At 49.5% G+C, this 27,303-nt stretch overlaps 2 protein-coding genes and 1 non-coding gene across 3 annotated transcripts in view; 1 reads left to right on the top strand and 2 right to left on the bottom strand.

Annotated features, from left to right (window-relative positions):
* NREP (neuronal regeneration related protein) overlaps positions 1-12,729 on the bottom strand; it is a 343,157-nt gene extending 330,428 nt beyond the window's left edge. Inside the window, exon 1 of the mRNA XM_062189330.1 lies at positions 12,280-12,729. The gene's annotated coding sequence lies outside the window, so the exon portion shown is untranslated. The remainder of the gene's footprint in view (positions 1-12,279) is intronic.
* Positions 12,730-13,640: 911 nt separating this feature from the next.
* Positions 13,641-13,773, top strand: LOC133758961 (small nucleolar RNA SNORA13). The gene has a single exon (XR_009865857.1). It is a non-coding gene; the product is annotated as a small nucleolar RNA SNORA13 (small nucleolar RNA).
* An 815-nt stretch (positions 13,774-14,588) lies between these two features.
* The window catches only part of EPB41L4A (erythrocyte membrane protein band 4.1 like 4A), a 208,259-nt gene continuing 195,544 nt past the window's right edge, over positions 14,589-27,303 (bottom strand). Inside the window, exons 18-22 of the mRNA XM_062189328.1 lie at positions 21,025-21,072; positions 20,456-20,524; positions 19,260-19,370; positions 19,032-19,113; positions 14,589-16,347 (exon numbers count right to left, since the gene is read on the bottom strand). Coding sequence (XP_062045312.1) covers positions 16,219-16,347; positions 19,032-19,113; positions 19,260-19,370; positions 20,456-20,524; positions 21,025-21,072 — 439 coding nt within the window. The 3' untranslated portion in view covers positions 14,589-16,218. The remainder of the gene's footprint in view (positions 16,348-19,031; positions 19,114-19,259; positions 19,371-20,455; positions 20,525-21,024; positions 21,073-27,303) is intronic.

Here is a 27,303-nt window from a genome sequence, read left to right as displayed (position 1 = left end):
CTAAAGAGAGACAGAGAGAGAGACAAAGAGAGAGACTCTAATATAAAAATCATGGGGAACTTTGACATACCACTGTCATCAATAGACAGTTCACCCAGACAGAAAATCAACAAAGTCACACTTGAGTTGGGCCATTACATAGAGCAAATGGACCTAACAGATATTTATGGAATACTTTCTCCAACAGCTGCAGAATGCACAGTAATCTCATCAGTACATGGGACATTCCTCAGGATAGACCATATATTAGGCTACAAATCAAGTCTCGGTAAATTTTTAAAACTTAAAGTCATACCAGGTGTCTTCCTAGACAACAAGAAATATAACTGAAGTCAACAATAAAAAGAAAATTAGGACATTTACAAATATATGAAAATTGAACAACACGGTCCTGAATGACCAAAGGATCACTGAAGAAATTTAAAGAGATTAAAAAATTTCTTGAAACAAATGAAAATATAACATATCAAAATCTGCAGGATATAGCAAAACCAGTATTAACAGAGAAGTTTATAACAACAAGTGCATACTTTTTTAAAAAAATAGAAATATTTCAAATAAACAATATAATGATGTATCTCAAGGAATTAGGAATTCAATAACAAACTAAATCCAAAATTAGCAGGAGACAAGAAACAATAAGGATGAGGGCAGAAATAAATAAAATTGAAACTAAAGAACAAAAGATCAAGACAACAAAAAGATGTTTTTAGAAAAGACATTAGCCAGACTAGGGCAGGCGCTGTGGTGTAGCAGAAAAGACATCAGCCAGACTAATAAAGAAAAAAAAGAGAAAATCAAATAAATAAAAATTAGAGGTGAAAAAGTAGACATTACAACTGATACCACAGAAATATAAAGGATGATAAGAAACACTATGAACAACCATATGCTAACAAATTGGAAAGCCTCAGAGAAATCAATAAATTTCTGCATACATACAACCTTCCAAGATCACACCAAGAAAATATAGAAAATCTAAATAGATCAAGAACAAGTAATAAGATTGAATCAGTAACCAAAAGTCTCCTATCAAAGAAAAGTCCAGGACCTTACAGCTTTATGACTGAATTCTACAAAACATTTAAAGAGGAACTAACTTCAATACTCCTCAAACTATTCCAAAATATTAAAAAGGATAGGGGCCAGTGCTGTGGCATAACAGGTTAAGATGCTGTCTGCAATGCCAGCATCCCACATGGTCAATGGTAGGAGTCTCAGCTGCTACACTTCTGATCTAGCTCTCTGCTAATGTGCCTGGGAGAGTGGTGAAGTATGGCCCAAGTGCTTAGGCACCTGCACCCATGTGGGAGACCTGGAAGAAGCTCCTGGCTACTGACTTCAGCCTGGCCAAGCAAGCCCTGGCTGTTGTGACCATTTGGTGGAGAGTGAACAGGCAAATGGAAGATTCATTCATTCATTCATTCATTCTCTCTCTCGCTCTCTCTCTCCTTCTCTTAATCCCTCCCTCCCTCCCTCTCTCCCTTCCTCTCTGTAATTCTGATTTATAAATAAATAATAAATAAAAAAGGAGAGAACTCTGCTAAACTCTTTTTATGAGCCATTACTCTGATAATAAAATCACACACAACACAAAAAGAAAACTACAGACTGCTATTCCTGATGAACACAAACATTCTCAACAAAGTATTATCAGATTGAATCCAACACTACATTAAAAAGATATTTGCTTCCTATGCAGCTTCCTTCTGATGCAGCTGGGAAGGCAGTTGATGATGGCCAGGTACTAGCATCCCAGGAAAGCAAAGAAAGAAACATCCATGGTGTGACCTCCAGGAGCCCTGAGAGAAGGCAGAAACATATACAATGTCTTCCTCAGATGTTGTTGCACCTGCTGAGCTTTGCCCATCTCAGACCTGGTTGAGCACTATGCAAGCTGCTACACCCCAGTGTTAGTCCCCTAACTGGCTCACATTGAATGCTTCATTAGCATCTACCTCAACCAATCAAACTTCCTCCTTTAGAAACACATAAAAACCCCTAGTGACTAGGGTTCTTTCATCAGCAACCCCACTGCTGCTGGGTGCTTTCTTTGCTTTTTTCAGAGGAAAGAAGCTGCTAACACAAAAGACTGTAACATTCCTCCATGAACCCAGCAGCAAGAAGAAGCTGTGACCCAACAGGAGTGGAGAGGCTGCAACACATGGAGCAACAACACATAGAGCTGTAACACACCAAGCTACAACACACAGAGCTGTAACACACACAGCTGCAACACATAGGAGATGCAAGAGACACAGCTGCGACACACAGAGGTAAAACACCCACAGCTACAACACACAGAGCTACAACACACAGAACTGTAACACATGCAGCTGCAGCACACAGGAGATGCAAGAGACACAGCTGTGATACACAGCTGCAACACACAGAGCTACAACACACAGAGCTGCAACACACGGAGCTGCAACACACGGAGCTACAACACCCACAGTTGCAACACACACAGCTATAACACTCAGCTGCAACACACAGAGCTACAACATCCACAGCTGCAATACAAGGAGCTACAACACACAGAGCTATAACACATGGAGCTGCAACACACAGAGCTACAACATCCACAGCTGCAATACACGGAGCTGTAACACACAGGAAATGCAAGACACACAGCTGCAACACCAAGCTGCAACTCATAGAGCTCTGTCACAGACTGTAACTTAGAGAGCTTACAACATATAGAGCTGTAACACACAGGAAATGCAAGACACACAGCTGCAACACCAAGCTGCAACTCATAGAGCTCTGTCACAGACTGTAACTTAGAGAGCTTACAACATATAGAGCTGTAACACACAGAACTGTCACACACAGCTGTAACACACACAGCTCCAGAACAAGGAGCTACTGTAACACACAGGAGGTGCAGCGCACACACAGCTGCAACACCAAGTTGCAACACACAGAGCTGTAACACATGGGAGCTGCAACACAGAGTTGTAACACACACAGCTGTGAACATGCAGAGCAGCAACACACACAGATGTAACATGTACAGCTGCAACATGCAGAGCCAAACCACAAGTCAAAGAGCTGTAACATGGGACTCCAGTCATTTTTAAGGAGTCAGGCCAAAAGAACAATCTGCTACATTTCTTGGAAACAAGACACAGACCCCAGCAATTGAAGCTGCAGACTCCTCCTGCCTCTGATAGGGACTGAAGGGGCTGCTGGAAAGGAAAGGAAGAAATATACATGGTGCAACCCTCCAGGGGCCCTGAGAAACTGGAGAGACATATGCAATGCAACCTGCCCCACGGCCTGCCCACCATGGACCTATTTCAGCACATCCCTAACTTTCCCATGTAACAAGGGTTCCTGGTTAGGCCACTTTTTATCCCTTCCTGGCCAAACCTAGCACATTCCAGCTCTGCTGACTTCCTGGTTGGTTCACATAGAATACATCATTAGCATACAACTCAACCCATCAATCAGATGGACTTGCTCCTTTAAAAATGTGTAAAAATCGGAGCCAGGCACTCCTGACCAGCAGTTGGACAGGCAGCCTTTTTCAGAGTAATTCCTCCTGACTGTTGGAGCGCTTTCTTTGCTTTTTTCAATAAACTTCCGTTGCTTTGCTCACTCCTCCTTGACCCCCATGTCTCATTCTTCATGATCACAAGACTAAGAAGCCAGCAGAGAGCAGAAGCTGTAACATAGAAGACTGTAACACTCCTGGATGAATCAGCGGAGAGGCTGTGGCCAACATGAGAGGACAGGCTGTAACACACAGAGCTGCAACACAAATGCTGTGACACGGGAGCTGTGCTGTTTATACAGAATCCAGTAAAAAGAATCTGCCACATTTCGTGGGGATGAGACAGATCCACATCTAAGCCAGAGACTCCTCCTGCAACTACTGCCAAACTGACACCGCTAATGCAGCACAACTACTCTGGCAACACACCCACACAGGATGCCAGATGAAGTTTCTGTTTCCTGACTGTTGTGGGCATTTGGGGAGCAAACCAGCAGACAGAAGACCTCTCTCTCTCTCTCTCTTTCTCTCTCCCTGCCCTTTAAATAAATAAATATTTTTCAAAAGCTCATATACCACAGCTAACTGGGATTTGTCCTAGGGATTCAAGGATGGTTCAATATTTGCAAATCAATAAACATAATACATCAAAAGAATGAAGAACAAAACCCTTACCGAAAGGAACTCCAGGGGACCCTGGGAAGGAAAGGAGGAAACATACATGATGTAACCCTGCAAGAGCCCTGAGAGAGGAGGAGAAGATAAAAACATACAATGCAATCTTCAGATGTTTTTCCATCTGTCCAAAGTACCTGAGCACTCTGAACTTCTGTACAACAAAGTCTACCCTGTCAGTCAGTCCCATGCTTGGTTTACATGTGATACCTCATTAGCACATACCTCCACCAGTCAGGTGAACTTCCTCCTTTAGAAACATAAAAATCTGAGCCAGGCAGTCTTTAGCAGCAGTTTGGAGCAAGCAGCCCTTTGGGGCAGGCAGCCCTTCACACAGCAGGCCCTCCTGGCTACTGGAGACCTTTCCCTGCGTCTTTCAATAAACATCTTTTGCTTTTGCTTTGCTCAGTCCTTCCTTGTCCATGTGCCTCATTCTTCATGGTCATGAGACAAGGAACCTGGCCAAGAAGAGAAGCTGTAACCCAGAAGACTGCAATGCCCAATGAATCTGGGAGATAAGAGAAGCTGTGACTCAATGGGAGAAGAGAGGCCGTAATAAACCAAGCTGCAACACCAAGAGCAGCAAAACAAAGATCTATAGCATGGTAGCTGTAACACGGGACTGTGCCACTTCTGTGCCCTGACCTGAGCAACTGGAGCTGTAGACTCCTCCTGCCACTACTCCTGCAACTCTGACGCTGGAACACCTGCAGTATTATGATCATCTCAATGGATGCAGAAAAAGTATTTGGTAAGAGTCAATATCCCATTCATGATAATAAAAACACACTAATAAACAGGTATGGAAGAAACATGCCTCAAAATTATAAAGGCTATATGTGACAAACAGACAGCCAATATCATGCTGAAGGGAGAAAAATGGAAAACATTCCCCTACAGATCTAGAACACAACAAGGATGTCCACTTTCCCTACTTTTATTCAATGTACTGTTAGAAGTACTGGCAAGAGCAATTAAGGAAAGAAATAAAAGACATCAAAATTAGGAGCATGTAACATTACTGAGGTTGTAGGATACAAAATCAGCATACAAAAAAAGTAGCATTTTTATATACCAATAATGATCTTGCTGAAAGAGAAGTCAAGAAAGAAATTTTAATCACAATAGCTACAAAAAAAATTTAGGAATAAATTTAACCAAAGAAGTGAAAGATCTCCACAATGAAAATTATAAAACACTGATGAAAGAAACTATCAAGGACACACACAAAAAAATGGAAAGATATCAAGGAAACACAAAAAAGGAAAGATAGCTATTGTTCATGGATTATAAGAATTAATATTGTTAACATGTCCCTATTACCTAAAGCAATCCACAGATTCAATAAAATTTCTAATAAGCACTAATGACATTCTTCAAATAATTTGGAAAAAAATCATAAATATTATATGGAACCATAAAAGATCCAGAACATCCAAAGCAATCTTAAGCAACATGTAAATAAACAATAAAACTGGAGACAACATAATACCTGCTTTTAAAGCATACTACAGGAGCTGGCGCTGTGGCACAGTAGGGTAAAGTGCTGCCTGTGGCACCAGCATCCCATATAAGTGCCAGTTCAAGTCCTGGCTGCTTTACTTCTGATCCAATTCTCTGCAAATGCACTTGGGAAAAGCAGCAGAAGATGGCCCAAGTGCTTGAGCCCTTGCACCTATAAGGGGGACCTGGATGGAATTCTAGACTCTGCTTTAGACTGGCCCAGCCCTGGCTATTGCGGCCACTTGGGGAGTGAACCAGTGTATGGAAGAAGATCTCTCTATCTGTCTCTCCTCTCTCTGTAACTCTGCCTTTCAAATATATAAATAAATCTTTTTTAAAAAAATAAAGAAACTACAAAATCATAGTAATTAAAATAGCATGGTACTTGCATGAAGACAAACACAGAGATCAATGGAACAGAATAGAGAATCCAGGAGTTAATCCACATACATACAGCTAACAGATTTTTGACAAAAATGTCAAGGATATTCTTTGCAATACATATATCTGGGAAAAGTTCAGTATAGTTATACACACGTAGAAGAATAAAATTATATCTCGCCTTCTTACCATATAAAATGTATATAAAATATTCAACTCAAGATAGACCACAGACCTAAATGTAAGACCTGAAACTATGAAATTGCTGCAAGAAGACATAAGGGGAACACTTCAAGATATTGGTGTAAGCAATGCTTTTTTGGGTAAGACTCCAAAAGCACAGGCAACAAAAGCAAAACTAGACAAGTAGGATTATACAGAACTCAAACACCTGCACAGCAAAGGAAGCAATCAACAGAATGAAGAGACATCTGACAAAATGAGAGAAAATAATTACAAGTCACTTATCCAATAAAGGAACAACAGCTATAATGTATCAGGAACTCAAAAATCTCAACAATAACAAAAACAATCCAGTTAAGAAACGGCAAAGGACTTGAATAGAGAGTTCTCAAAAAAAATATATAAATGGTCAACAAAATATTGAATAAATATATATTTTTACAAAGCTCAATATCACTAGTCATCAGGAAAATGTAAATTAAAACCATAGTGGGGTATTACCTTACTCCTATTAGAATGGCTATTATTAAAAAAAAAAAAAACCAGAAGTAACAAATGCTGGCAAAGATGAGGAGAAAGACAAACTCTTATACACTATTTGCGGGAATGTAAATTTCTAACCACTATGGAAAACAGTATGCAGATTTTTTAAAAAACTAGAATAGAACTGCCATAGGAATGTCAATACTGTCTATATATCCAAGACATAAATTACAGTATAAAGAGATACCTGCTCCACTTTTTAAAAAAAAGATTTATTTAATTTATTCGAAAGGCAGAGCAATAGAGAGAGAGGGAGAGAAAGAGAGAGATCTTCCATCTGCTGATTTACTCCCCAAAGGGTCACAATGTCTAGTGCTGGGCCAGGCCAAAGCCAGGAGCCAGGAGCTTCTTTCTGGTCTCCCATGTGCATGCAGAGGCCCAAGCACCTGGGCCATCTTCCAACACTTCCCCATTAGTAGGGAGCTGGATGGGAAGTGGAGCTCCACCAGTTACCCCTGTGGTATGCTGGAGGTGCTGGCTTTACTCACTACGTCACAAGCCGGCTCCTCCCTGCTCCATTTAATTGTGGTGCTGCTCACTATAGCTAAGATATTGAATCAATGAAGGTGCCCATCATCAGATGAATGGATAAAGAATGTTACGTGTAAATAAAAGAATATTCAGCCCTAAAAAAAAATGAAATCCTGTCACTCTCAGCAAAATGGACAGAATTAAAGACACAGAAAGACAAATATCACATGTTCTCCCTTATATATGGATGCTAAAACACAAATCAAAAAATAAAACATCTGTCTAAAGAGTAATTACTAGAGATTGGGAGGAGTAGGGAGATAGAAGGAGTTTAGATAATGGGTACCAAATTGGAGTTCAATTGAAGGGATAAATTCCTAGTTGTACATAGCATCGTGGGGAGACTATGTTTTTTGTTTTTACTATATAATAGTAATATTATATGAACAAATGGAAGAAAGACGCTCCAATCATAAACTAACATCAAAGAAGGGGAAGTACATATTGTTTACAGACATTGAAAATGTATACATGCATTGAAATGTCATACTATAGCCCATAATTGTGTACAATTATTGTTAATAAAAATTTTTAAAAGAAAAAGGAAACTTACTTAACCAAGTAAACAATAGGAAAGGCATAAAAAATGTCATACACATCATACAAACACACCAAAACATTAAGATCCCCCTATAAAATCAAGAGCAAACGTGACACTTGCTATCAACAGTCTACTCAAAGTGCCATGCTAAGCATTCAAAGACACACACCCCATAAATAGGTGTGAGACATGAAAAGGGAGAAATAATGCTTCTGCAGACAGTATGATTGCTTAAGGAGAAAACCAAGAAAGAATCTACAAGTTATGAAAATTACTTAAAATAATATTTAAGGGACTGGCGCTATGGCGTAGTGGGTAAAGCCGCCACCTGCGGTAGCTGGCATCCCATATGGGCACCGGTTCGGATCTTGGCTGTTCCACTTCTGATCCAGCTCTCTGCTATGGCCTGGGAAAGCAGTGGAAGGTGGCCCAACTCCTTGGACTCCTGCACCCGTGTTGGGGACCTGGAGGAAGCTCCTGGCTCCTGGCTTCAGATGGCCACAGCCACTGCGGCCAATTGGGGAGTGAACCAGTGGATGGGAGACCTCTCTCTCTCTCTCGCTCTCTCTCTTTGCCTCTCCTTCTCTCTGTGTGTAACTCTGACTTTCAAATAAATAAATAAATCTTAAAAAATGATATTTAAAAGAAAAAGGTTTAATATAGATTGGAAGTGACTGGTTAGAAAATTTAATTTTAAGTTACTTGCAATAGCAACAGAATAATAAGATCTGGGAATTAACCTAACAAAAAATTGTACAAGGTTTATAGCAAGAAAGTTATAAAACGTTGAAAGATCCTGAAGAGACAAATAAATGGAATGGCATTCTGTATGATTCAGATTTCTCCAGAGAAACAGAAAGAGATTTAGATAGATAAAGATATCAGTGTAGACATATAGACAAAGACAGAGCTAGAGACAGAGACACAGAAATTATTTAGAGATATAGTCAGCCCTCCAGACCCACTAGTTCTGCATCCTCAGATTCAACCTTCAAAATCAAACACCTGAAAAAAAAAGTGTGCTGAACATGTACAGACATCTTTCCTTGTCTTTATCCCCTAAACAATACAGTATAACTACTTTTTACAACTCACTCACATTTCACTTGGTATTATAAGTAATCTAAAGGGTGCCGTGGCTCAACAGGCTAATCTTCCGCCTAGCGGCGCCGGTACACCAGGTTCTAGTCCCGGTCGGGGCGCCAGATTCTGTCCTGGTTGCCACTCTTCCAGGCCAGCTCTCTGCTGTGGCCAGGGAGTGCAGTGGAGGATGGCCCAACTGCACATATGCACACACACACCACACTGTGTGTGTGTGCAGGTACTCACATAATTATGAAGGCTGAGAAGCCCTACAATCCACTGTCTAAGCTGGAAGCCCAGGAAAGCCAGTGGTATAATTCAAAGGCCTGAGAACCAGGGAGCAGACGTGCAGATCACACTGAGCGTCTGCAGGCCTGAGCACCAGGAGCCACAGGGCAGAATTGGACGTTTCACTTCAAGCAGTTAGGGGGAGCCAGTGGATACTCCTTTCCTCCACCTGCCCTGAGGAAGAAAATCCACTTTAGTCCATCTACTGACTCAGATGCCCACCTCTCTTGGAATCATCCTCACAGACACACCCGGAAATACCGTTCAACCAGACAGCTGGAGATCCTGTGATCCCGATGAGGTGACTCGTAAAATTAACCATCCCATACACCGCCTTCGCTCTCCCCTGTTTATCATGGACCCAAGGCAATACCGATGAAAATCTCAATGGTGTTTTATATTGAACTTTTCAAACAAACTGAAAATTATGTGTAAGATGAAAGGGAAATAACGGCTAAGACTTCCCAGAGAAAGATCAAGGTGCCTGAGTGGTGATACAGATGAGGTTTGGGTATTTGCCATTCCATGTATCAAGACTTAATATAAAACACAATAACTGAGACAGTGTAATGCTGAGTGATGATAGACAATTTGGGACAGAATAAACATAACATAAATACCCCATTCGAAAAGCAAACTAACTGAAAACACCTTGATATATGACTACAGTAGCATGGTAGACCAGTGCAGAAAGGATGGGCTGTTTAACAACCTTAAAACAACCAGTTATCCAAATGGAAAAAAATCTCATAGATGCTAGCACCCACTACAAACAAAAGTCAACTCCATTACGCATTAAGTGTTTTTAAATGAAATGTGTGTAGCTTGTCTGAAAAATCTCATTTACACTCCTAACCAGAAAATTGAGACCATGGGGCCAGCATTGCGGTATAGTGAGTAAAACCATTGCCAGCAGCTCCAGCATCCCATACAGGTGCTGGTTCATGTCCCAGATGCTCCACTTTTGATCCAGCTCCCTGCTAATGGTCTGGGAAAAGCAGTGGAAGATGGCCAAAGTGTTTGGGCCCCTGCCACCCATGGGGAAGACCTGGATGGGGCTCTTGGCTCTGGCCTGGCCCAGCCCTGGCTGTTGCAGCCATCTGAGTGCTGAACCAGTGGAAGGACGATCTCTTTGTCTCTCTTTCTTTCTCTGTAACTCTTTCAAATAAATATCTAAATTTATAAGAAAGAGAGAAAGGGGGGAGGGAGGGAGGGAGGAAGGAAGGAAGGAAAGGAGGGAAGGAGGAAGGGAGGGAGGGAGAGAAAGAAAAAATTAAGAAGAAACAAAAAAGGCTAGAGTAAGAGATAAAGCTCACTTACTCTCCACCCTTTCTAGGGTATACTAATTTGCTCTTACTGCCATAACAAATTAACACAAATTGAGCAGCTTAGAACAACACAAATGTTAACAAATGTATTACAGCAGAGCTCTACAAGGTCTTAAGCCTGGTTTGAGTCCCTTCCTGACACCCAGCACTAACCTAATAACTGGAACAAATGAGCTGAAATCTAAGCATTAGCAAGGCCATGTTCCTTCTGGAGACTCTAGTGGGGAGTCTGCTTCTAACCGGTCGCTGGCATAATTCAGTCACCTGCAGCTGCAGAAACAAAGACCCACTTCCTTGCTGTCAGCTGAGGGCCATCCTCAGATTCTGCAGGCTGCCATATTCTTGGGCTTGTAGCCTCTTCTCTTCTTCAAGACCAGAAATGCAGGGCCAAGTTCCTCTAACGTCTCAGTGCCACTGCCTTCTCTGCTACCAAATCTCTAACTCGCCCTCCTTCTTCCATCTTTACCTCCCCATCTGTATTAGCCTGCTTTTATCACTGTAACAGCACCGAGGCAAGCCACTTACGAGAAGGTTTAGTCAGGTTTTTTAGAGACTCAAGTGCTTGGCTCCCCTTTGCTGAGGACCCATGGTGATGGACTGTAACAGGGGGAGCAGTTATAGGAGCAACTGATCACATCTCAGTTAGAAAGCCAGAGGAAGCCAGGTTCAGACTTTCATAACAATTCGCATGAAAACTGGGTCCCCACAAGAAATACCCTAAACTCTTCAAAGAGCACACCCCCAGCTGGCCTAAGGACCGCCCACTAGGTCCCCCTACCTCTACACAACCACACTGAAGGACTAGCTTCCAACACTTGGACCCTTTTGGGGACAAAGCGCATGTAAACCACAGATAGCACCATCGCAAGGTCTCTGACACTAATCACACCTGCAGAGCCCCCTGTGCTGTGTCATGGAACATTCACAGGCTCTGGGGTCAGGACAGGCTCATCTCCGGGGATCCTACTCTGCCTGCCACACAGGTAGGAGGGCGGGTTGTCCCGTGTCTGCCCTACTGTCGTGTGCAGCATGTACATCCTTACACAGCACCTCAGCCCTACAGGCAGCGTGGAGCAGAGACTAAGTAGGAAACATCTCCTGTCTGCTCAGGTTCCTTCTGCCTACCTGTATTTCATTCTTGGTTTTCCTTGCCAGCATGTATGGGACTGAAGCAGACAGGAAGAAGAAAAACTTAGACTTCCTGACGCCCAACACTAACGTAATAATTGGAACAAATGTGTTACTTACTCTTGAACGGTTTAGGAAGAGATCTAAAAGAAGAGGGGGAAAGTGGAAGCAATTGTAAAGCCATGGAGGAAAAACAGCAGCATACTGCACCCAAATTAAGAAATCAATCTAAGATTTCCCGTGCGAGCGGAGGAAGAGCCTAGTCCCGGGCGTCATTTCTGTACCATCCCCTGTGCTAGATACTCCCACGGGCCTCTGAACGCTTCACCCACGTCGCACAGGTGCATGGTTACTCCCTGTTAAGCAACTGGGGCTCAAGGTGATGGCCATTTACTCAAGGGAACAGGTGTCAGCGCTGCACACACGCCCAGGTGTGCTGGCTGTGCCAAGTCAGAGACTTCTCCCCGACTGCCCCTAGCAAGGAGGCAACCTCAGGACTTCCCCCGGGTGTCTTCGCGTCTTGGTGCTTCTCCCTCCTCCCCTACACTGCCCCTGTGTCAGACAGTGACTTCCTAGCCAGCTCTGTACTTATCTACCTTTGCGTGATCACTTCGCACTGCGGCTCCTGTGAGGGCCTCACGCTGACTTGGTCATCTTCAAGGTAGCTCTCGGGGCCACTACCGGTCTGCTCGCTGCGTGTTGTTCTGTTTCCTCAAACCAGTCTATTGTGGTGCAACCGAGATTTCACAAAAGCTGCAGTTATTGAGGGATTCAGTTGAACGAGTTTGGGAATAAGCCCTCTTTCCTTTAGCGGTGAGCTTCAAAGGAAGGGGCTGTGGGCTCCGGATGAGTCTCCGCTAGGACTTGAGGGACAGACAGGGGTCAGCGTCACGGCCATGCTTGTGCCCCCGACAGTGGCGGTGGTCGCAGGGAAAACAGCCGATTCACAACCTTTGCTTTAGGTCCGTGGCGCCAATCAGGCAACTCCAAAACGTCCGCGCCAAACCCCCGCTCCTCGCCGCAGCGGAGCCCTGCCTGACTCGCCCCTGCGCGTGTCTTGCGCGGGGTCTCCTGGCCACCCCGGCCGGGGCCCGCGGACCCGAGCCCGCACAGCGAGGGCAGCTGCGCCGCGGGGCTCCGTGCGGAAAACGCGCCAGGCTCCGGATTCGGGGACTTGGCAGAAACAGAGCGCGGCACACGCCGCACGACGCTCTCCTGGGGACCGCTTAGCCCCAGCTGGGTTGTTAACACCGAGGCAACCTGACTCCTTATGGCGTCGGCAACGTGAGCGTCGGAGCCTACACCCTCGGCGGGGCAGCGCGACCACCGCCCGGCTGCCCGCGGCGCTCGGGTCCTTCCCGCCCGACCCCGCGCGCCCGGGGACCCGCACACCCGACGCCCGGGCGGTGAGGGCAGGCCGGGTACAGAGGCCTCGGGCTGCTTTTGCCTAGCAGGAGGGACGCATGGATACCAAACTGATTTTTTTAAAAACGCCGCCGCCGAAACGCGGGCTGACGGCCGCCGGAGCCTGAGGTAAAGTCCCGCGCTCCCCGCGGTTGCTAGGGACCAGCCACTGGGCGCTTCCCGGGCGCTTCTCGCGCGGTCTCGCGAGAGCGGCCGATGGTCCGGTCCGTTCCCACCCCCCCGCCCTTCGCAAGTGGGCCCTTCCGCTCGTAGAAAAGCATTGTGGGAGCGCCGCGAGGCCTTTCCTGGGTTCCGCGCGCCGCCGCGGTGTGTGGTGGCCGCGCCCGGGCCGGGGAGCCGGGCGCGGGGAGGCGGCCCCGGGGCCGGGAGGCCCGGTTCCCATCACCGTGCCCCGCGTTCACGCCCGGCCTCCGCGGCGGGGTGCGGGAGCGGGCGATCGCCAGCCTCGCGGGTGAGTGCTCGAGCCGGTGTGGACGCGGCGGCTGGGGGCGGCGCGCGTGGGCCCGCCAGCCGCCCTGGCCGGGGGCCGTGTGGCCTTTGTGTTGCCCGTTCGCTCTTGGAAACTGGCGAATGTGGTGTCAAGAAAGGCGCACAGTGAACGCTTGGCAGCCTTTTCCTGCCCCTGGTGCGGTACCTCGGGTGCGGGAGCTGCGCGAGCTACAGTCGCTGTGCGGGCGGAAGGCGAGGCGCGTCCCAGCGTCACCGGCCAGGAGGGGACTCCGGTGACACGGCACGGCTCTTCAATCCAGCCTTTTCTCCTTAGTTTTAGGACAGCCTTCGTGAAGATTCTGGAAATCGGAACTCAAGAGTTGTGTGAATCAGTTCTGCGGAGTCTGAAGAGCTCGGAAATCCGTGCCTGCGGACGGCTGGTAAATAGACAAGCTACAAATAAAAACCGATGTGCTTGCTAAAGCTCTGTGTTCTGAGTGGTTCGCTGCCAGGAAATGGCTTCCTCCTCCCGGAGAGCTCAAAGGGAGAGTCGTGCCGCCGCCCCCCCCCCCCCCCGAAATAGTCAGCAATTAAGAGTGATTTTCAGTGGGGTAAATTGACAGCCTTGAAAGCTTGTGCAAGGCCTAAAGAAAAGTGACTCCTGGGGCCGCCGCCGAGGCGCACTTGGTTAAGCCTCTGCCTGAGGCGTCAGCATCCCATATGGGCGCTGGGTTCTAGTCCCGGTTGCTCCTCTTCAGCCCAGCTCTCTGCTGTGGCCCGGGAAGGCAGTGGAGGATGGCCCAAGTGCTTGGGCCCTGCACCTGCATGGGAGACCAGGAGGAGGCACCTGGCTTTGGATCGGCACAGCTCCATCCGTAGCGGCCATTTGGGGAGTGAACCAACGGAAGGAAGATCTTTCTCTGTCAAATAGAGAGGGCCCTTTTTAAAAAAGTGATTCACATGCTAGAGCTAGAGAAGTTGATGTCTGGGCCACTGTGCACCTACCATTAGCCCATGTTCTGCCTTTACTTGGCAGGAAAGAACAAAGTGCTTAGGCATTCAAAGAAATTTATTGAAAACATTACTAGCTGGGAACACAACAGCAAAACACGACATAGTTCTCCCTCTGGAAGCTTAATGCTTAGTGGAGGGAATAAAACCACAGATGTGAAACAACTGCAGTGAGATAAGGCCCGTGATGGGATCTGACAGGGAGCCCTGAGAGCAGTGTTGAGAGGCATGGTTTCCTGTTTGCAAGGCAGCTGAGGGAATGTGTGGGCTGAGTTCACTTTGTCAGCTTTGGCTGCTTTTCCTCTTAGTTCCCCGGGGTAGAGTGGAGTGCTCAGTGAGGCTCATGACCTGGTGTGGTGGCCAAATGAAGCTGAAGAGGTAGGTAGAGGCCAGACTGCTTAAGGCTTGGGCTTTATTAAAGCAAGGAATGAAAATCCAGAAAGATCAGCGCCAGAAGGCTCACTGGCCACTGCAGTCTAAGCAGCACATGGCCAGCTTGGGCCCAGGTGAAGTAAGATTGAAAGGAGAGGACAAAGCCAAGACCTGAAAGTGGCCCTTGGGCTACTAGGTAGATGTCCAGCTTGCACACTTGGAAGCACAGTGGCTCTAAATCCAACCAGGGGTAGCGGTAGCCTGTGTATGAATTTGAGTTCCCTTTGATCCTAGCAGGACCCCACTCATCTAAACTACAAAAATAAACTCTTAAGTCCTGGATCTCAGGTTTGAGATTCCAGTAATTAACAACAACAACAAAACAGGTGGAGCTGTAAAGCATGCTCCTAAGCAGAAGCTGACTGAGGTTCCATCAGGCAAGCAAAAGAAGGCTGCAGGAAAGGCCTAATTAGAGACAGCTCTAAACAGGGACTGCTAAGAATGAGGGAGATGGGAGTGGCTAGAGGGATTTGTGGTTAAATGTAAAACCATGTAGCAGTCCAGCTGAGAACGGGTATGAACACAGGAGAGAACAGAGCAGTAGACAGGGCTGGGCCTGGGAAGAGTCAAGGTTGCCGGCAGCTTTGGTCAGGGAGATAGGTATCCCACATGAGCACTCCTGTCGCCTGTAGGTGGCAGAGTTATCTGGACAGGAAACCTGCGAGGGCAGGCAGGTGGAGAAACCATTTGAAGCTGAGGGGCAGAGGTCATCTGAAATTCACACTTAGTTTTTTTCTGAGAACACAAGGACACTTTAGAAATTAAAAGCAATACTTAAAAGGTTTTACATCATGTGTAAATAACCAGTGAACTCAGTGCCACAACATACAGTATTACAGAGAACTTAATGTATGAATACGATGCCTGCAGTCGATCCGATGCCTCTGATTGCATCTGGGCCTTCCTGCCACTGGGTGTCCTGCTGCCTGGCAAGCCGGGTGCAGCCCAGGCTTCCAGCACAGTCAGGAGCTTCTGGCCTGGCACAGATGGCAGACGCCGGCAGTGGACTGGGGGTTTTCCTGTTCAGGAAGAGCATGTGGCATCCAGGGAGTTTTGGAAGACTGCTGTCCTTCCAGTTAAGACACAGGTCCTTCAGCGCAAGTCTGCTGCCCTTCACCCCAGAAGAGCGAAAGGCGGTGTCCTCAGGCTGCAGAAACCTTTGCAGGCCTGAGGTTCACAGCTTCCAAAGCACCAGTGGCGCACACACCCTTCCCAGCGGCCCTGGCCCTCCACCAGCATCAGCTCTCTGTCTTGAGGCGGGAAGCTTGGATAGTTTTTATTATTTTTGCTGGGTGTTTTCCAGCCAGGTTGCTTGTAGACGTTGGAGATTTTTCTTCAATCAGGCTATCTTTAGACCCATTTCTTCGCTGAAATGGGAAAAAGAGAAAGATTCAGAACAAAATAGACAAATCAAGTGTATTTTCATAGTTAGGACATCAAATTATAACCATGCAAAGTTAATGTCAAAAGATATTCAACAAATACTCTCATTAATTGCAAAACAAGCAGTCTTGACAGTCACATGCATGACACCCCAAAACTTCTGTTATTGGGTCCTCGGTATTTCCAGAGGTAGCAGCCCCAAGGATGGCTGGCAACCTCCCAGCAACCCCAGCAGATGAGGCTACTGGCTATACTCTCCCAGAGGGCAGCCTCACATGTGATGGGCAGCGCTGTCCCTCTTAAAGAAGCAGTCTTCTCTCTGGGCTATGACCAGCATAATCTGTGTCCACGTCAGCCTAGGCACACTGGGGAGGGAGGCAGGAGGATCAGAGACGCAGTGGGAAATGTGTGGGTTCCCTGAGCTGCCTTCTGCATAATAGGGAAGATGAGGCGCAGGCCCAGCAGTGTCGTCATGTGGCTCCTGCCCCTGGCCACAGCACCTACTCACGGCAGCCAAACTGCTGCCTCCTGTTGGCACTTGGACTAAAAGTCCTGGCCTGTGGGTCCTGTGTTCTCTGCGCTGCCAGCACCAGCTCTCCTGCCTCGGTGGGTTCTGAGCCACACAGCCGGCTACCCAGGCCGGGGTCTCAGCTTCCGGTGCCGCTTTCTGGGAGGGTCTCCTCTGACTGCCCTGCCTGCACCTGCAGGCCTTGGTTCTTCATCAGCTCAGCTGGTTTGATTATTCTGTTTCCTTTTACAGACTACGTGTGTGTAGGCCAGGATCAGCAAACATTTTTTGCAAAAGGCCAGATTCTGGGCCACATCCTGCCCGTCAGTATTAATGGCAGTTTAAGTAACCATTCTAAACTGCTGTTGAGTCCAGCTGATGCAGACCCTGGGAGGCAGCAGGTGATATCTTCAGTAATTGGGTCCCTGCCACCCACATGAGCGATCTGAGTTCTGGCCCTGGGTCAGCGCAGGCATCTAGGGAGTAATCCAGTGGATGGGGGCGCTCTCTGCCTTTCAAATTAAAGTAATAAAGTGAAAACCACTAATTAGCTCCCAGGCTGCACAGAAACAGGCCGCAGACATGTGACCCAAAGGCCAGTCTGCCACCTCTGAGACCAGAGCTCATCACTCAGAGGTGTGCCCAGAGCGTATCTGTTAATCTGGAATCAGGCACGTCCCAGAGTTGATGCCACTGATGAAGACAGCCCTGTGGGCTGTTCTGTGCAGCAGACAGAGCTAGTCTCCCAGCACCGAGTGTGTCTCGTTTACCTGTCTTTAGATTCCTGAGTGAAGCTGGATCTAGAGTAGTGGGAAAAGCAAATTTACCTGAAGTCTGTGTTGAAGCCAACTTAAATGGAAGATTAACCTGAAAGTTAACAGGGCTTATTAACCTCCACATTAAGCCTAAAGCATGTAAGTTACAGGTGAAGAATGGAGGCTCAGAAGGAATGCACTCCAGGCCACAGAAGTGTAACCTGGGAATGAGGCGAGACGTACAGGTGCAGGTCTGAATGCAAAGTCTAAGTGTCAGTCCTGGAACTGCTTCTGAAGCGGCGCTATCAGCACTGAGTAGACACCTGCTGTTTTCTCCTGGACCCATTCCTTCATGTGCCGTGCAGGCTGGTCAGCTGCCTTGCCCACTGCTCAGATGGGCACTTTGGGCTCAGGCATTCCCACCCCACCTCACCCAGAGTCAGCCGTCTCCCAGGAGTGCCGCTTAGCCAACAACAGCCACTTGGTGAGTGTGGCAAGTAGAGGTCCAGCCTTCCAGTCTCGCCATGGACTCAAGGGCAGTCTCAGTTCCAGTGTTCCCCGGGGGTCAGCCCGTGACTTCCCTGGGACTCCACCTCCACCCACACCATCGTCCGCTGCCCAGCAGCCCCTTCCCAACAGGCTGCTGCGAGTGACTCTCCATCTGCCAACCTGGTTCTAGGGAACCGACGCTACGCTGAATCGGCATGTGCTCTTTTTAAAGGCCCTTGCTCGAGTCACTGGGCAAGCAAAGGGCATCAGAGCAGACACCACTGGGCCGGATGCTCACCCAGGTTGGCCGTGAGCTGCCCGAACTTGCCTACAGAACTGCCCGTGCTCATACATCTGTATGGGCAGACACAGGAGCCATGACTGAATTTCCACAGGATCCACGGTCCAGACGATGAAACCTCGGCACTGCACACAATGGGCTGACCCTGTTCAGTCATACGTGTCACCGGCGTTGTGGGGTGGCCGTTTGGCCAGGTGTGAAGCCACCTACCTGCTTCATTCAACCCACATTTTTTCCATCTTAACTAAAAAACGCACCATGAGAGACGACGTCAGACACCGGGCTGGACACGTGAGCTATAGCACTGCCCTGGCCTAGTTCAGCTGAGCGCTAGGTTCATTCTGTTCAGGCAGCAGCGCTGCTCTGCTGTGTCCCCGACGGCCCTCCTTAACCACGTCCTTAAACCTTAGAATCCTGGCTCTCCTGGCCTTGCCCGAGCTTTGGACCACTTTAGACCCCACCCGATGGCCAGCTCTTCTCTAGGGGGTGCCCTGGTTCTGGATCCTACACGTCCTGGTAAAACATTTGGGAGGGAGCCAGTCATGAGCGCACCTCTCCAGAGCTCAGAGGGCCTCCCAGCCTGCAGCTTATGACCTCCTGGACTTCGGCACCCACCTGATGAACCGTGGCGCCTCCAGCACCCTGAGCATCCGAGGAGCGCGTCACCGGCAGAGGTGGGACCAGGTCTGTCTTTGAACTACAGAGAGAGTTTTAGGGTTAACAGAATCAGAATTCAAGTAGGAAAAGCCTCTTGGGCAGATACAGAATGTTCTGGAAAGTTCTTTCAGCCTGGGCTGCTCTGCAGCCACCAGGGCACGGATGTGCTCAGGGCTGCCCACTTACTTGACCTCTGAGAGAACCGACCGCTCTCCATCTGAACACTGGGACCGGCGGTACTGGCGGTGACTCCGTGGCGAATGTGAGTGCCTGATGCGGACGGGGTCACCCTGAGTCCTGAAGGGACAGACAAACCCCGCGGGCGTCAGAGCAGGGCGACGGGCAGTTCCTCCTTCCCTGGACCGAACCACAAAGGAACCACCGCTTCTAGACGGCATCTCACAATCGGACCCAGCCTTTGTGGCTCCAACATCACGAGGAAACAAGAGGAGAATGCGCCTCTGGCCACGCATGAGAGTGGAGCTCTTCACAGACCCTGTATGCACAGCTGTGTGTATTTATGGAGCCCCCAAACCCAACTGAGGTAATTCCTCCAGTGGCCTGGAAGGAAGATCCACAATGCAGACATGGTGCCAGTGCTACTGGAAGCAGCTGATCACTGGCCTCTCAGGAACTTGAGCTTTACTTGAAAATTGCCTGGAGAGTAGATGTTACATATTCTCACCACACACACGGGCAGGTGAGGTGACAAATCGGTAGCTTAATTCCATGATTTCAAAACATACACATCAGAACGTGTCATGCACCATCATTATGTATGGCTGCTGGTACTGATGGCTAATAATAACAAAGTTCAGTCTCTTGCCTAAAGATCCGGGGATGCCAGGGAAGGCTGGGCTGGAAAGCAGCAGGGGTGCAGGAAGGGAGAGCAGTGAGCAGGCCCTCACCCTCTGCACCCGGACAGCGGGACAGAGGGCACACAGCTGCGCTGCAGCCACCCTGGCCACTGACAGGGTCCCGCTCTGCTGTTAGGAAGCCTCGCCAGCCCTGTGACCTCCTGCACGACAGGCACTGGCCTGGGCTGATGGCGCGGGGTTTTGTGGTAAACAGTTCTCTTGGTGTTAAAATAATGAGTACAAATAAATTTTGTAACTAATCACTAAAAAATAATCTCAATTTAATACCGACAATCATCAAAGGCCCTCCTGCACCTATCATGGACAAATGGGCGGCTAAGAGTTGGCTAACAGGCTCAGTGGTTATCACTGGTGTCACTCCCACCCTTCCTACCTCCCTCCCAACACCCACTGTTAATTTCAGTTAACAACTAAAACTCCAAACACTGCATGAACACACTGGAGGGCACGAGTGGACCCTCAGCACTAGAAAGCTTCTGGGGGAAGACTCAGAGCCAGACTCACTCCACTCTAGTGTAGGGGATCTCCTTCAGTTGCTCTTCCGACAACCCAGAAGGGTCCACGAGCTCCTTTCTGGAAGGAAATCAGAGTACAAGTCGTGACACTGGCACACACCTCTCACCACCTGCAGGTGCGTTTTCCTTCTCCCACCTTGTCCGAAACACAATGTTTGCAAAAGAAATAGAAATCGAAGCCAAGAATAAAGAGGTCGACCTTGAATCCCCTTCACCCCTCCTGCCTTTTTCCACTGTTCCATATCCAGACCCCAGCCACCCCCACTTCCCTGTGAAACCCTTGCTTCTCTGCCCTGCCTGGCTGTCGTTGCTTCTGAATTTAATTTTCCCGAGGTTCACTTGTAAGTGTCTGGCCAGAGACCTGTGAGCAGGTGAGCCACATGGCCTCAGGAGAGGCACCAGGGCTGCCTGTCGGTGCTGCCAGCCTGGTGAGGCCACCACCGCCAGTGCCACAGAATGACGAATGAGACGCGGCTCCCTCCCCAAGTACAGGTCTCTCTTGCAACTGTGTTAAAACTCTGTGGGCTTTAAGCAACAGGAAGAGAAGGCGGTACTCACTGGATATGCTTCCATAACTCTTCTTTCGCTTGGATGTCGGGACTTCTCCTGTAATGGAGAAAACAACACTCATCACCCACCACGCTCCCAGCCAGCTGGCTTCCTCTCCAGCCAGGCCATTCTCATCCGCAGTCCCAGACGAGACAGGGAAAAACTGGTTGGGGCACCAGTTCTGTCCCGGTTGCTCCTCTTTCAGTCCAGCTCTCTGCTGTGGCTCGGGAGTACAGTGGAGGATGGCCCAAGTGCTTGGGCCCTGTACCCGCATGGGAGACCAGGAGGAAGCGCCTGGTTCCTGGCTTCAGATTGGCGCAGTGTGCTGGCCGCAACGCACCAGCCGTAGTGCCCACTTGGGGGGTGAACCAATGGAAAAAGGAAGGCCTTTCTGTCTCTCTCTCTTTCACTAACTGCCTGTGAGAAGAGAAGAGAAGAGAAGAGAAGAGAAGAGAAGAGAAGAGAAGAGAAGAGAAGAGAAGAGAAGAGAAGAGAAGAGAAGAGAAGAGAAGAGAAGAGAAGAGAAGAGAAGAGAAGAGAAGAGAGAAGGCTGTTCCACTGCCAATCACTCTTACTTCAGGAAGGTGCAACAGGGAGGTAGGGTACTTGCTGTCTTCGGGCTGTATGAGGGTCTCTCCCCCTCAGTGCTGCTGGCTTGACTAAGGCTTTTTGGAGGCACTGTCCTGTGCACTGTGAGATGCCCAATGGCACCGAGGCCTCTACCGACCAGGTGCCAGTAGCAAAGCCCAACACCACCACCCTGTGACAACCACAAACGTCTTTAAGCGTAGCCAGATGCCCATGGCGGGTGGGGGACTTCCCCTGGGTAAAACCACCAGTCAAGGGAGGCCTTGGAAGTCAGCGGCCAAGGCTGAGTGGTGGAAGGGAGGGGCCTAGTACTTGTCTGGATCCATTCCTGAACACTGAGGCATCCTGGGAGTGAATAACCTGAGACAGGAACTCAGTCCTAGCAGAATGAGGGGCGTGTGCCAGGGCGTGGCTGACGCCGGAGGAGGAGTGGTGAGATTCAGAGCCCAATGCTCCCTCAGGGTGAGAGAGGAGCACACGTGATGAGGGCCAGCAGGGACAGCCCCAGGACCACCACCCCTGGCCCAGCGGGAGACCTGGTGAGCCTGAACCACACACGGAAGACTGCAGACGGCAGAAACTGCTGAGTGTTCGAATCACAGGGCTTCTATATTCCAGAGATCTACTTTATTTATTCATTTAAAGGCAGGGAGACAGAGACGGAGACCTTCCATCTACTGGTTCACTACTCAGATGGCTGCAACAGCCAGGGCTGGGCCAGGCTGGAGCCAGGAGCCAGGAGCCCCATCTGGGTCTCCTACATGGGGTCAAGCACCCAAGTGTTTGAGCATCACCTGCTGCCTGGCAGGCACATGAGCAGGAAGCTGGGTCGGAAGTGGAGCAGCTGGGCCTCCAACCATTGCTCTGCCATGGAATGGCGGCTTTGAAAGCAGCCGCTTAACCCACTGCAACACAAGGCCAGCCCCTGCAGGCACCTGTATTTCTCATTATACCTTTGTCTCCTTTCTGATGAGACTTTCTTTTACAGTAAGTATCAGGAAAAATGAAGGGTATCTCCATGTATTAAGCTTTTAATTTGTAGTTCCACAGAAAATGCTGTAATTCTACAGGAAGTGCCTTTCACTCCCCTCCCACAAGAATCTGCACGAGGGGACCCAGCTTGAGTGGCAGCACCAGCCCTTCCAGCCGTGAATATCGCTCCTAAAGCTTCAGGGGCTTCGTCTGTGCTTTACGCTCTGTAGCACTAGGATGTGGTTTTGTTTTATTTTGTCTGACAGGCAGAGTGGATAGTGAGAGAGAGAGAGACAGAGAGAAAGGTCTTCCTTTGCCGTTGGTTCACCCTCCAATGGCCGCTGCGGCTGGCACGCTGCAGCCGGCGCACCGCACTGATCTGAAGCCAGGAGCCAGGTGCCTCTCTTGGTCTCCCATGCAGGTGCAGGGCCCAAGCACTTGGACCATCCTCCACTGCACTCCCTGGCCACAGCAGAGAGCTGGCCTGGAAAAGGGGCAACCGGGACAGAATCCGGCGCCCCGACCAGGACTAGAACCCAGTGTGCCGGCGCCACAAGGCGGAGGATTAGCCTGTTGAGCCACAGCGCCGGCCCCCGGATGTGTTTTTACTAGCTGGAGTTCTGTAACAACCAGCAGTTTCAGACAGCATTAAGGCAGGGCAGCGTTCCAAAGATTAAGACATGCCGATGTCCCACGACTGCCCAGCCACCTGTGTCTCAGCGCGGCAAACATAAGCCATGCACTAGTGAGGAGTGTGTTATTTTTAGGCTCCCATCTGCACACATTTAATCAGTAATGTGGAATAAATTCTGCAGGTCAATATCATTTTGTGGCTGTAGACAGCTGTGGGATTTTAAGCCATTTTTCTTCATGAAAAGGTCCTTAATTATGCAGATACTTTAACTCTCCGAAGAAAACAGAACCTTGAGTTATACAAGGGCATAACATATATAAGAAATAAACAGGCAGCCCACTATTATGCAGTGTTTTTCTAAAGCATCCCTCAGCCACATCTGACACAGATATTTCACTTTAACCACAGCGTAGTGGCCCAGCAAACGAAGCCCTTGCCTGGGACACACACGCCCATGTCGGAAAACACGACACATCCATGTCGGAAAACTGGTTCATGTCCTGGCTCCTCCACTCTCAATGCGGCCTCCTGCTGACGCTCCTGGGCAGCACCAGGTGGTGGCTCACATGCTTGGGTCCCTGGCACCCACGTGGGACCGGATGGAGTTACAAGGTCCTGGCCTCAGCTTGGCCGAGCCTGGCTGCTGTGGACACCTGGGGAGTGAACCAGCAGATGGAAGAGCGATCTCTGCTTCTCTCTACCACTTTGCCTTTCCAATAGAGAAGTCAATCTCTTAAATACAAATAAAATGTAAAATCTTGAGTGGCATTTGGCTTCTATTATTTTGCAGTTCTTATACTGACCACTGTTCTAAAAGGAAGTTTAGACTGAAAACGTGGAAGTTTACCAGACGGCTTGAGGAAGTCAAGGCACCCCTGAGTGGTCAGGGTGAACAGGATCAGGAGATGCCACGGTCCTGGCCTCCCTCCCCTCCAGACCACAGGAGCCTGCGGGAGCCCCCAGCCCAGCCAGCCCTGGGGTGCACGGCCAGCAGCTCCGGGTGAAGCCCTGTCACATGCTCCACACTTCTGTTCTGTGTTCACCCGGGAAACCACTTTGCCCTGGCAACCTCATCTTCTTCATCATCCATGTCTATCAATAAAAAGAAAAACCAGAAGCCATTGCTGCCAGCAGAGGGAGCCCACGCCACTCAGGTGGAAGGAGGGAAGCCATTGTTGGCCGACCAGGCACCGCCCCACAAGGCAGGCACCCAAGCTCCACCCACATGGGAAGGTTGACATTAGGATAGAAATGGTGACGGGCCATGTAGCTGAGAAACGCGCTGGACGGAACTGTACCCTACGTTTCACTGGACCACGGACTGGTGCACTTCCCCTTACTGCTCTTAAGGACAGAGGGTCTGTGCTGCCCTGTACCTGTGCTGCTGAGTCTCAAACATGCTTTCTAAGCTCTTCAGTGGGGATCTGGAGTACCCCGAGGGAGTAGCAGGGTCCCAGGCATCCTGGGCCTCAGTGGATCCTTCCATTCGGGGAGTCTGTAGGCCCGGCGGTAGGGACTTAGGAGTAACAGAGAGATGGGTGGACTACCGGTATCCGAAACACCATTCGTACCTAGTCTGTATTAGCGCTGATACCCATCTAGGTAGACCGCAAGCTCACACACTGTGTCACACAGCTCTGTGGTATTCCGTGTGTGTCTGGAGAGCACACGGGCCACTCCTCAGATCCCGCTGTGGCTGACTGGGCCGTGGGGGCTGAATGCCCACAGACGCCGATCTCAAGGCCTTCACGGCAGCTGACCTGGCTTCACCCCTTCCCTTCACCCCTCCCCCCTCCTCGTCTCAAGGGAACCAAGCGAACACTTAGAGAGTCGCAGGAGCTGGACTGAGGCGAGGCTCAGTGTATCACAGGCACACAGCCCAAGCACGCGTGACCTCGGAGCACGGCACCCCAGGGCACACGAGGTGCCGAGACGAGACTGGGAGTCCCGGAGCCAGCAGGTCTGACGACAGCACCCCAGACATTTCCTCGTCGACAGCCCTCGGGTTTTTGTCGTCCTAAATGAAAGGCAGGGCCTGTGCGCTGCGGACAGAATAATCCACCGCCTCACGGCGTCTTTAACACGGCTGCTCGGCTGCCCGCCTGACGTCTCCATGCGACTGCTGTCACGGGTCCGGCCTGGCCCGGCCTGGCCCAGGAGAGCGGCAAGGCCTCCCCCGAGCTGAGGGCTCCCACCCACGTCGTCATCACTCCCCCACACTGCTCCCTTCCACGACAAATGCCCCTTCCCTCATCGCTTCTGAGCTTGGACCACCGCCCGCCCCAACACTGCACGCCCCAGCTGCTCTCCTGCCGCTCTCCCGCTCTGCCCAGGCTGCCCGGCCCTGGCCGCTGCTCCTCACATGGCCACGTTCTTGTCTGTCTTCTCGGCACCCTGGCCCTATTGGCCATCTAGCCAATTAATCAAGGTCAGGTACCAGTCATCCCCAACACCTGCTCCATCTTTCCATGGCTCATTTGAAAAATAAGTTCTGGAGAGCTCACTTCAACTCTCGACGGGGTCACCTCGTGCTCTGCATTGCTCTGATCTGCTGGCGCTGACAGCTTCACCACGGAACCGAGACTAAAGGAATGCTGAGAGAAGACTGAAGTTCCAATAGGTGTTCCATTCCTGGTCCCTGTGGCGCTGAGAGGCAATACCTGATTGGTATCTCGCCTCAAAAGAATATTCCTGAACTTCTGCTTGTGGCCAAAAGGGAGCAACCTCTGAGAGGTGCCTTCCACTCTCCACCCTATAAAGCAGCTGCTTCCACACTGGGCGGCAGGTGCAAGGGCCGAGCCCCACCCCCAGGAGAGGAAGGCACAGGTGACGGTGCCCAGCCTCCCCGGCCCCCGGCCTGCCTGGTGCGTTTTCCTAACGCTCTGCCAGCAATGGGCTCACGGAGCTCAGGAGCCTGAGGGCAGAAGCTGAGGCTGTTGATGAGACTGAAATTCCAGGGCAGCGTAACAGCAACAAGGGCTGCCCCAGGACCCCAGAGCTCCCCCGGCTGTGTGGCTGAGTGTGCTCACCGAACAGCTGCAGGCCAGACCGGAAGGCCTCGCGCAGGCCGAGAGCCCGCAGGGACCTCGAAGAGGGTGAAGTCACCGTGGGGATGCCGGCCCGTCACCCATGATGAAGACAGAACCTGCAAAGCCCCACCTATGACAGCGTGAAACCCAACCTTGCATGTCAAGAGGATTCAACAACAATCAACAGCCTGCAGGAAAAAAACCTGACCCTTCCTACGAAAAGACAGCAGAAGCCAGGCCTCCTACCACACACCTGCAAAATACAACGGGCCGGACGTGTCAGGACAACGTGACCACAATCTGCAGGGCGTGGGGCGGGGAGAGCAGTCACCAGAAACAGACTTTGAAGAGACCAGGAGGTGCGCATGTGAATGCTTTTAAAAACACAACTTCCCAAAACCCACACCTAACACCTTGGAAATGTGAACAGCGTCACATGTGTTAAAGAGACGGGGTTTACAGCTGAAAACATCCCACAAAAAATCTTCCAGGCAGAGACTGTTTCACTGGTCAATTTTATCAAATATTTAAGGAGGAAAGAATGCTGCTTTTATATGAACTCTTACAGAAAACTGGAGGAATGAACATTTCCCAAATTATTGTGAACCCTTTAACCAAAAACCTGACAAAAATGCTATAAGAAAATGACAGGGACCGGCACCGTGGCGTCGTGAGCTAAGCCTCTGCCTGCAGCGCCGGCATCCCATGTGGGCACCAGTTTGTGTCCCAGCTGCTCCACTTCCGATCCAGCTCTCTGCTGTGGCCTGGGAAAGCAGTGGAGGATGGCCCAAGTGCTTGGGCCCTGCACCCCATGGGAGACCAGGAGAAGCACCTGGCTCCTGCCATCAGATCAGCGCGGTGCGCCGGCCGCAGCGCGCCTACCACGGCGGCCATTGGAGGGTGAACCAACGGCAAAAGGAAGACCTTTCTCTCTGTCTCTCTCTCACTGTCCACTCTGCCTGTCAAAAAAAAAATTAATTAAAAAAAAAAAAAAAGAAAGATTGGAAACTGCCTCTAGTCACAAGCAGTGGAGCTGCGGCTGTACAGAGTCCCCTGGGTCACCCC

Source organism: Lepus europaeus, chromosome 4 (assembly GCF_033115175.1).
Source record: "Lepus europaeus isolate LE1 chromosome 4, mLepTim1.pri, whole genome shotgun sequence".
NCBI classification, from domain to species: domain Eukaryota; kingdom Metazoa; phylum Chordata; class Mammalia; order Lagomorpha; family Leporidae; genus Lepus; species Lepus europaeus.
Note: the sequence above shows the minus strand (reverse complement) of the source record. Positions and strands in the feature narration are given on the sequence as shown.